The 10243-nt window shown below is 52.4% G+C and overlaps 1 protein-coding gene across 1 annotated transcript; it reads left to right on the plus strand.

The window, feature by feature from the left end:
• Nucleotide 1: 1 nt before the first annotated feature.
• LOC136112385 (E3 ubiquitin-protein ligase RBBP6-like) lies at nt 2–2211 on the plus strand. The gene is made up of 5 exons (XM_065857026.2): nt 2–105; nt 569–730; nt 811–889; nt 979–1036; nt 1156–2211. The coding sequence occupies exons 4-5, from the start codon at nt 987–989 to the stop codon at nt 1952–1954; spliced, it is 849 nt and encodes a 282-aa protein (XP_065713098.2). The 5' UTR covers nt 2–105; nt 569–730; nt 811–889; nt 979–986; the 3' UTR covers nt 1955–2211.
• Nucleotides 2212–10243: the final 8032 nt, after the last annotated feature.

The raw sequence follows: 10243 nt of genomic DNA on the forward strand, positions 1-10243 counted from the left end.
GGTATCAGGACAGCGTTACTGGAATCTGAGGAACATAAATGCCCAACCTGTCACCGGACGGATGTTTCTCCGGATGCTTTATTTGCCAACAAGTTCCTACGCCAGGTAACGCGGTGACTTTTACATGAGCTGATTGCAAGAAAAGGCTGTGTGTAAAACATATGGATTTACGTCTCCTTAAGCAAGGCTGAAATGCCTAAGGCTGAATTTCCTGTTCAAACCCATTATCTGCTGTTCCACAAGGTCACAACTCTAAATTTAGAGACAATTTGTCCCATTCGGGTCACAGTTTTGTTTAGCGTGGTCGCCTCACATTCAAATTCAGCGTTACCACTGAAGGAGTTTAAATACCAAAGTATTAAATGAAGGATTAAATACCAATCCTTAACATCCATGTTTAATGTGACAGGCTCCTATCTCTGTATGTTGATTTATTTTAGGTTTGATGGCATTTGCAGGCATGCACAAGTAATTTGACTCTGCAGAGGCTTTTGTGTGGAGATCTGCTGAAGTTTCTGGAATATATTCTGTGACGTCACCTTTCTGTAAATGGTTTTTCTGCCTCTAGGCTGTGAACAACTTCAGAAATGGAACTGTCTACACAGAAAGGGTCCGTAAGCAGCTCTGGCAGCAGCCGCCACCACTGGTGACACCTCCTGCTGCTCTGGTGACAAACGCGGAACTTTCCAGCTCTTCCTCTCTGCCCATCAGCAGTTTGTCAGCAGAGAAGGTGAGGTTTACTGCAATATACACCATGAGTTTTGGGTTGCAGTAGGGCTTCTTTTCCATGCGTTTGCCTTTATTCCCCAGGACTGTCAGGTTCCTGCTCCAAGACAAGCGGCTTTACCACATCTCCTGGGCCCCCAAGGACAATCAGGCCCCACAACCGGTAACTATAACCTTAGAATTTCCTTAAAAACCTTCTCTCCAGATAAACTGAATGGGATTTTTTTCTTTCTCCTCTCCCCACTCCAAAAGGTCCGTCAATGAGAGCCAGGGCAATGTGCTCAGCAGGTGACAAAGCAGCCTGGGAACTGTGAGTATCGTACAGAAATGTTGAAAAAAACCAACCTAACCAAATCTGAGAGGAAAAAACTGGGGAGAGTGGCTGCTTTGAAATAGTGTCATTATTTTTCTGTGTTGTGCTTTTTTAAGGTCCAAGTCTCGCTGTAGTGCTTTGTCTTACCCTGGAAGTTCGTACACCCACTGCAAGTCACGATCAGGCTCCTCCTGCACTCGCTCCGACTCTCGATCACGGAGCCGTTCCCGTTCCCGCTCCCACTCGCCATTGCCGCCGTCTCCAAGAAGAGGCAAAGGGAAGAGTCTCACCTATCGCTCCAGGTCAAGGTGGCGTGGTGATCACCGCTCAGGGTCAAGGTCTCCAGTATTCAGAGGCCAGTCTCGCACTCAAAGGACCACACCTCAAGGGCAAGGAGAAAGGGAGTATTTTAACAGACACACAGCGGTTCCACTATATGGTATGAAAGCTGCCTATGGCAGATCGGTTGAATTTCAGGATCCATTTGAAAAGCAAAGATACAGAGAATGGGAGAGGAACTATGGGGAATGGTCTGGAAAGCCTGACAAGGGCTGTGCTGCTGGTGCTCAGCCTGCACTTCCACCGAACAGAGGGAACTTTTTTCCAGAGAGGTTTGATCCACCTGAGACCAGACGAGAGATTTTGCCTTACGCTTGGGGACGTAGGGAGGATTACCCTGGTGGGCACAGCCATGAAAATCATTGTATAGCTGGAGATCACCCTGAAAAGCCTTCTGGAAGAGAGCACCATGGCACGGAAAATCCAACAAACTCAAAAGAGGTGAAAAACCCACTTGGAGATGACAGAGCAAATAAACAGAGACTCCAAGGGAAGAGAAGAAGAGAGGATGAGAATGAAGGTTTTCCCAATGCTGAGCTCTTTGAAGATGCAAAAAAACCCAAGAGAGCCAGGTAGAGCAGAAGATGTTCAAACGAAAACTGGGAAGTCAGAAGCTTTGATTCTGTATTATTGTAGTGGTTTGGTTGTAGTCCATCACTATTTGGTAATTCTGAGTTGGGGATTTGCTCTGATTAGATAGTGCTTTGACAGTGGTGTTTAATTCAAGTTTGACTGAGTTTACAGTGGCTTTAATCTTATTAATACAAGTCACTTTTTTTTTCTTCTTGACAGTTAATGGAGATATTAAGACATTTTTTCAAACAATAAACTACCTATGATAGAAAGAAACCTCGTTTGGTATGTTTGTAATCAGATGTGTTGTATATTGAAAGCCACGTCAGGTCATTGAAAATTAACAATACAGCAGACACTTCCCTTTGACAGTTGTTTTCTTTCTCATCTTGTCTGCATCAAAAAGCACAAGAAATTAAATTAAAAAAAAAAAAAAAAAAACAATCTGGGAAGGTAAAAATAAAGAGAGGCAATAGTTGTTAAAGATACAAATGTTTTAAAATATGCAACAGCCAAGTAACAGGAACATCCCATATTGGTGTGTTTGACTAAGAAATAGCGGAAGGTGGCTGACAAATTCAGCAAAACTATACCCTCTCCATGTTTTAAGAACTCCCAGTCTTCGAAATGAGACCTGAGAGTCCTCTACGTATTTTCCCCGCTCCAGCTCCCAAGTAGATTGTTGATCACTTCATCCTCATGTTGTTGCCATCCAGCTGTGAAGAATGAAGGACTGAGAGTGAACAGTGAATGAGTAGATTTTTGGGAGGGGGTGGAGGGCGGGTGTTGGAGGGAAGAGCTCTTTCTCCTTCTGCAGCAGGCTTAGTGGACGCTGGCATGAGATATCATGCCATTGACTTCTTTACAGGTGGTTATTCAAGCAAACATAAAACCCAGCCTAAGAGTGGAGCACATGATGTGGAGATGTGGGCCTTTTGGCGTGCTGACACCACCGCCGCAAAAACGACTGTTTGAGAGAAACACATCTAGAGCTCAGCGGTTTTCCTGAGCTGGATTCAGTTCTTGCTAAGCCTGCTTTTAAGGCTGCAGTGGAATGCAGACCTTGTAGGTGGGCTCCTTGGGCAGCCTGGCCTCAGAGCTCATTGGCGGCAATTTGCTTCCCACGGGAACTTCCTTTTCTCCTTGTCCTGCTCTGCACCTCTGAGGGTTCACAGCCTGTGCTGGGCTCTGCCTTGGTGCTTGGCCTTTGAGCTCCTGCTGGCACAGAAAATAAACCCATGCAGACACCAGCCCTGAGCCCCCAGACTCACCTGACCCCACTGCTGTTCCTCATCTCCATCGCCTTCTTACCCCAGAGCTGCTCGCGTTCCTTCTTAGTCAGGCTGGAATGGGCTGGCAAGGGCGGCTGAGCAAACCTCTGGAAACAGGAGGAGGCGCCTTGTTGTCATCACTGGTCCTGCCAGCCCGGGTGACACACAGCGGTGCTCAGGCCTCTTCCCAAAACATGCGGGAGGGCTGTTCCGCCCCCCTGACAGCGCCATCTCCAGGGACCTCGCGCCCTCCCCAACACCGGCACCTCCGGGCTCCTCTGCAACGCGTCAGTGGCGCCAGGTTCTGGAAAGAGGGGTGGGTGATGCTGGCAGGTGACAGACTCTCTTGGAGAGGTAACTTCCCAAAGTGAGGACGGGCCCTTGGATCCCCACCCTTCAGCCCAGCCCAGGGCTTGGTTCTTGTGGAGTCAAGCTTAGGAGAACAGGCTGTGCCAAGCTGGCATGAAGCTTTGGTGCAAGCCAGAGCCTTTTGACAATCGTGGCCAGGGATTTTTCCATCAGATCGCATAAGCTGGTTGCCCACGCTGTGGAAATGAGCTGGGAGCTGTTTTACCTTCCACGCCTTGCCCAAGAGATTGCAAACCCTCTTTTTTCTTCTGTTTCTTTTTCTTCCATTTGCCCTCACCAGGGACGTTTGTCAAGACCTTCTGAGGGCCCCTGGGCAGTGGTTTGTCCACCAACTCCAGTTCAAACCTGGATACAAAGAGGCGTCACCAGCATGACCCAGGGCACCACCAGCCCTTCCCGCTTGCTGGGATCACCTGCTCACATGCAGAGTTTGGCACTCTAGTAAAGGCCATTGTGTCACCAAGTTGACTGTGCCCCATCCCCAAGGACTGTCCTGGGAGATGGGGTCACCCAGGAAGGAGTCCTGGCAACATGGGGAAGAAAGTGTTGCCTGAAATCCTCCATCTGACCCATCTGTTCTGCACAGGAATGGCCACAGGCCAGACACAAATGAGAGTCGCTGCTCAGTGTCGCTGCAGCAGGACACTCGCGGTCACATGGAGCAAAAGCCGCCAAATTTCAGCTCAGTGGCTGCTCAGCCAGAGGCCAAAGCTGCTGACGTGCTCACTGGGGAAAGACGATGATATGGCCGGTGGGGGTCAGGGAAGCAATGGCTGCCCCACAGGACACCACCATGTGCAGCAGCTGGGGAACCTGCCATGGGGGAACGTGGAGATGGCAGGACGTGCTCAACGTGGGCAAGCTCCTCAAGAGCGGAGGAGTTCAGGGCAGGAAGAGGTGGAGGGACGGTGCTCTCACCTGGCCTGAGCAGCTGGCCGTGTCCTGGCCGGCCGCACACAGGCGGTGCTGGGGAACTGCGGTAGGTCTGCCCAGGCGGAGGGGGGCTCTGGGAGTCAGGGTGATGGTGCCTGTGGCCTCATGGGTGCTGCGGTGCCCACCTCACCCAGGCCACATGGAGCCCTCTGCAGCCACGTGTGAGGGAGTGGGAGCCGTGCTGGGCTGGGGGGACCCTCCATGGGCACCCCCTGACTCGGTCCCCATCACTGATGACCCCCAGCTCTGCACAGGCGCGTCGGGAGCTGGTGCCTGGGGCATCCCTGTGGGGTGAGCTGCTTTGTGGGGAACAGGGCTGCAAAGTGGGAGGAGACTTTTTTCTGGGAGGGGAGATGTGACAGGTGGCCCCAGGTATTGGGGAGATTCACTGGAAATTGGATTCACTAGGCACACATCAGCCAGGCCAGGGCAGGGCTGCTCGGCCGCGCTGGCTGAACCCCTGTGCTGTATCTGCCGGGGGACAGGGCTGGTGGGTGCTGGCAGTGCCCGGGGTCGGGGGTGGCAAAGGCGCCAAAGGTGCCGGGGTGTCCAAGCAGACAGGGGCGCCATCCCTGCTGGTGGGGGCTGGGGGGCCAGGGCTGCCCCCCCCGCCCAGGCTGTGAGGAAGGGCTGGTCCTGCCCAGGTAGTGGGCACAGGGTGGCTGAGCCTGCAAGAGAGACAGGAGCCACGGCTGGCGGTCACCTCTGCTCCTCCCCAGGAGTGCCCCAGGCTGCAAGGGTTGGCCTCGGTCCCTACTTAGGGGGTAGAAGGTTTGGGGGAGCACAAAAGGCCGCAGGAGCCGCAGAACTGGGGGGGTCGGGGGCCGTGTGCTGGGCGCCACAGTGGTGGCTGCGCCATGGTCACTCTGGTGGTTGGTATCTAAGGACTATTTGGGGTGATCCAGGAGGGAATGTTGGGGCTCCCCATGTTCCGCCCCAGCCCAAGAGCCTCCTCAGCTCCTCCTGGGCAAGGAAAGGGTTCGGGGGGCTGGGCTGCCCCCAGCCCCCAGGGGCGGTTCCCAGGGGCTGGGGCTGCGAGTGCCTTTGGCTGGAAGCCTTGGGCCGTTCCCAGAGCCGGGACATCCTTGGCATGAGTGGGAAAGGCACCCCATTTTGAGTGGCCGAGACGCCCTGTGCATCCTTGGCATAGACTACCTAGGGAGAGGGTATTTTAAGGACCCAAAAGGGTATCGATGAGACTTCAGGCTCTAAAAATATATATTTGGACCCTACAAATGAAGCTTTAGGGCTTTAAAACAAGGCTTTTAACCCTATAAATTGAGCTTTGGGCCCTAAAATAGAGGCAGAAGAAGGGTTTGGACCCTAAACAGCGTTTGGACAACAGGGCTTTTGGTAGCGAAAGAGGCCTTTGGACTCTGAGGTAAGGGTTCACACCTCAAAAACTGAGTATTTGGATCCTGAAATTAAGAGGGTTTGGACCCTAAAATTGGCGAACTGGACCCTAAGAATGAGGCTTTGGAGCCTCACAGTGAGGGTCTGGGCCCTGGAAGTAGGGTTTGGACCTTAGAATGGGTGTTTGGACTCTCAAAATGAGGGCTGAGACCTGAAAAATAGAGGGTCTGAACTCTAAAAATGAAACTTTGGGATCTGAAATGAGATGCGTTATAGAAAATTCAGGCTGTAGACACTAAATACAAGGGTTGGGCGCCAAAGATTAAGATTTGGGCCCTACAAATGAGGCTGTGGGCCCAAAAATGGACACTTTAGACCCTAAAAATCATTAATGATTATTTGAACACTCAGAATTGGGGTTTGGAAACCATAAATGAGGCTTTCAAGCCTAAAAATGAGGGTTTAGACCCCACAAATAATGGTTTGGACCCTGTACTGGACTGTTTGCATCTTCAAATGAGGCTTTGGAGCCTAGACAGCAGGGTTTGGATCCTAAAAATGAGTCTTTGAGCCCTAAAAGATGACTTTGGACACTAAAATGAAGCTTTGGACCTGAAAAACAGTTTGGACCCTGTGAACGAGGCTTTGAGACCTGAAAGAGGGGTTTGCTCTGTTAAATGAGGCTTTATATCTGAAAAATGAGTATTTGGATGCTGAAATTAAGAATTGGAACCCAGAAATGCATGGATTAGATGCTACAAATGAAGCTTAAGACGCTGAAAATGGGGCTTGGTACCCTCAAAGGAGCGTTAAGACCCTCCAAATGAAGCTCTGGATGCTACAATGAGGCTTTAGGACCTGCAGGTTTTATGCTGATTAAACTCCGCATCTTTTCCAGCCCAAGAGGATTCCTGAGTTGTCAGAAGTCGGCAGAAATCCTACGGACACATCCGTGGTCTGAGTCAGCGTTTCCAGGATGGAGTTGATTTAGATCTCAGTTTCAATTTCTTCCTTCAACTTTAGAAAAACCCCCAGCTCTACGTATTCTGAGGGCACTGTGCAAGTTGTTAAGGAGCGTGCTCTGCAACGTGAAGACAAACTCTAAGAACCAACAGTCAAAGGAACTTTATTGAAAGCTTTTACAGAAGGAACGTTTTCAGCTTTTCAGGTGGTTCTCAGGCACAATCTCCTCTTGCTAATGGCTGATCTCCTCCCTGTTGAAACAGAGCTGTGCCATCTGTCTGCAGCTAGAGGGGATAAAACCACATTGAGATGGTGGCAGCACAGGGATTTGCTGCATGGGTGGCAACTGCATGTATGGACAGATTCTTCTCACAACAGAGACCAGAAACATGCTGCCGTTGCCCCTCTCCCTCGAGTCGCTGCGTACCGCTGTGCAGAGAGAGCCCAGGGAGTCCTCTGTCCCGGGCGCCCTGTCCACCTGCTGGGCAGGACTCGGGGAGGGCCGGGTGCGGCTCCACTGCTCTGTGTCCCTCTCGCACTCCCTGATCCTCCTCAGGCTCCTCAGCTCCTCCCGGAGCTGGGCACTAAGCAGAGGATTCCTCTCGCTGGCCCAGCTCCCACAGCCGTGCTCGCTGCTGCCGTCCAGCCCTGGTGTCAGAGCAGTGCGCACCCTGCAGCCTCGCACCTGGATGCCGGCATCTCCCCGCCGGCTCTGGGTCTGGGGAGCTGCACCAGTAGTGCTGGGGGCCAGCCTGACGGATGCCATGGCTTTCTGCCGTGTGGATTCCACACTCCCTGGGTGAGCTGGCAGAGCTTCCCTGCCTTCCATGAACTGCCGTGCCAAATGCGTCGTCCCGCTCTGTTTTCCCACTCTGTTCTCAGCGCTCCTGGTCGCCGCGCTCCCTGGGCTGCTCTTTGTAGGCCTGGTCACCGGTGCCCTGGCAATGCCCAGGTCTCATCCACAACTCTCCTGAGACCTGGCAGCTCCTAGTGCTTCCCAGGCAGTCCCTGACTGGGGAAAATAGTGTCTGCACCAAAAATCTGCTACTTTTGCTGCAGATTCAGACCAGCTACACAACAGCTCCCCGTGACAGGAGCTATCACTTTCCCTGGAGCCAAGAGAGACCCCTGTCCTGGGTGCACCCAGCACAGCACGGCCAGCTGGGCAGGGAGAGGATTGTCCCACTCTGCTCTGCACTGGTGCGGCTTCAACTGGAGCATTCACTGTGTGCAGGGCTGGGGACACAGGAGAAAAAGAGATAGAGCTACTGGAGAGTGTCCAGAAGAGGCCACAAAGTTAGTGAAGGGTTTGGAGGGGAAGCCATATGAGGAGCGGCTAAAGTCACTGGTTTTGTTCAGCCTGGAGGAAACTGAGGGGAGGACACCTCATCACGGTCTGCAGTTTCCACACAAGGGGCAAAGGAGGGGCAGGCACTGAACTCTTCTTCTGGTGACCAGTGACAGAGCCCAGGGAATGGCAGAAGATGTGCCAGGGGAGGGTCAGCTGGACATGAGGAAAAGGTTCTTCACCCAGAGGGTGCTGGAGCACTGGAACAGGCTCCCAAGGGAGGTGTCATGGCCCGAAGCCTGACAGTATTCCAGGGGTGATTGGACAACACTCTCAGAGAGATGGTGTGAATTTTGGGGTTGTCCTGTGCAGGGACAGGAGCTGAACTCAAGGACCCTTGTAGGTCCCTTCCAACTCATGACATTCTATGATTCTTTAGTGCTAGTTCCAGTCCCAGGGCTAGAGTGGGCCAGGCTGCTCCTGCTGCTGGCCCAGCCCCTTTGCATTCCCCGAGTGTTGGTGCCAAATCTGTCCCAGTGCCAGGGTGTGGCCGTGGTTTCCCAGCGGGGACTTCCACCACAAACCAGTTCTCGCAGTATGGCCTGGATCCCGTTTGCTCCCTGGTGCAGGATGAGTCTGGTGTGGAGTCCATGACTTTATTCCCCCTGTCCCTGTGCACATGGACAAGGGACCTGTGGGACCAGGCCAGTGGCAGTTGTGTCTGCCGTGAGGGTCACCCCCTGCCCACCCTGAGTCAACTGGAGGGTTTCCCCCCAAACATAGTGCAAAGAGGCTCGAACCAGCGTGGGGGCGTCCTGCCCAGGGGCCTCCGTCTTGGCACAGCAACTGGTCTGGAAGACACAGACACTTTTCATCTGCGCTCAACACTGGAGAACTCTTAGCCCACCAGTGCAACCGCGAGGAACCCAGACCTTCCCTTTGCAACTTCAGTGTGGTTTGAAGCTGTCTGAAAAGAGAGATGTCAAACATTGTCATGACCTGCCCCTGCACCAGTACTGGAGTTACTGGGTCCAGTTCTGGGCTCCCCAGCTGAAGAAATACTAGGAATTCCTGGAGAGAGTCCAGCAAGGACTACAAATATGGTGAGGGGTCTGGAGCGTATTTCTTATGAAAAATGACTGAGAGAGCTGGGGCTGTTCAACCTGAAGTAGAGAAGCTGAGAGGGGATCTTACTTATGCTGATAAATATCTCTAGGGTGGGTGTCAAGAGGACGAACCAGACTTGGTTCAGTGGTGCCCAAAGACAGGATGAGAGGCAATGGGCACAGACTGAAACGTGGAGTTTCTGATAAGGAGAACAGAAGTCTTTAGAAAACCCTAGGCCTGATGTAACAAGACTAGGCCTGATGTAACAAGACTAGACCTCGTGGAACAGGACCTCAATAGAGAAACAATAGCTCTGTAGAGACTGGACATGAGGCAAAGGGGGATGTCCTTGGTTTGCAAGCTGGGAAAGCAGAATGTTCCACTAAACGAAGAAAGAGCTACGAGACTTTGCTGAGCAGCAGCACAAAATATGTTGTTCAATATATTCATTAACGATTTAGACGAGGGAATTGAGTGTACTATCAGCAAGTTTGCTGGTGACGCGAAGCTGGGAGGAGTGGCTGACACGCCAGAGGCTGTGCTGCCATCCAGCGGGACCTGGACAGGCTGGAGAGTTGGGCGGGGGATAACCTGATGGAATTTAACAAGGGAAAGTGTAGAGTCCTGCATCTGGGCAGGAACAACCCCAGGTTCCAGTATAGGCTGGGAAATTACATATTAGAGAGCAGTGTAGGGGAAAGGGACCTGGGGGTCCTGGTGGACAACAGGATGACCATGAGCCAGCACTGTGCCTTGTGGCCAGGAAGGCCAATGGCATCCTTGGGTGTATTACAAGGGGGGTGGTCAGTAGATCGAGAGAGGTCCTCCTTCCCCTCTACTCCACCCTGGTGAGACCCCATCTGGAATATTGTGTCCAGTTCTGGGCCTCTCAGTTCAAGAAGGACAGGGAACTGCTGGAGAGGGTCCAGCGTAGGGCAACAAAGATGATTAAGGGAGTGGAGCATCTCCCTTATGAAGAAAGGCTGCGGGAGCTGGGTCTCTTTAGTT

This window comes from Patagioenas fasciata, chromosome 25 (genome assembly GCF_037038585.1).
Source record: "Patagioenas fasciata isolate bPatFas1 chromosome 25, bPatFas1.hap1, whole genome shotgun sequence".
Lineage (NCBI taxonomy): Eukaryota > Metazoa > Chordata > Aves > Columbiformes > Columbidae > Patagioenas > Patagioenas fasciata.

Coding starts and splice junctions, on each gene's coding strand:
- LOC136112385 (XM_065857026.2), top strand. CDS start 987: ATGAGAGCCAGGGCAATGTGCTCAGCAGGTGACAAAGCAGCCTGGGAA. Junction 1,037..1,155: donor GACAAAGCAGCCTGGGAACT/GTGAGTATCGTA, acceptor TGCTTTTTTAAG/GTCCAAGTCTCGCTGTAGTG.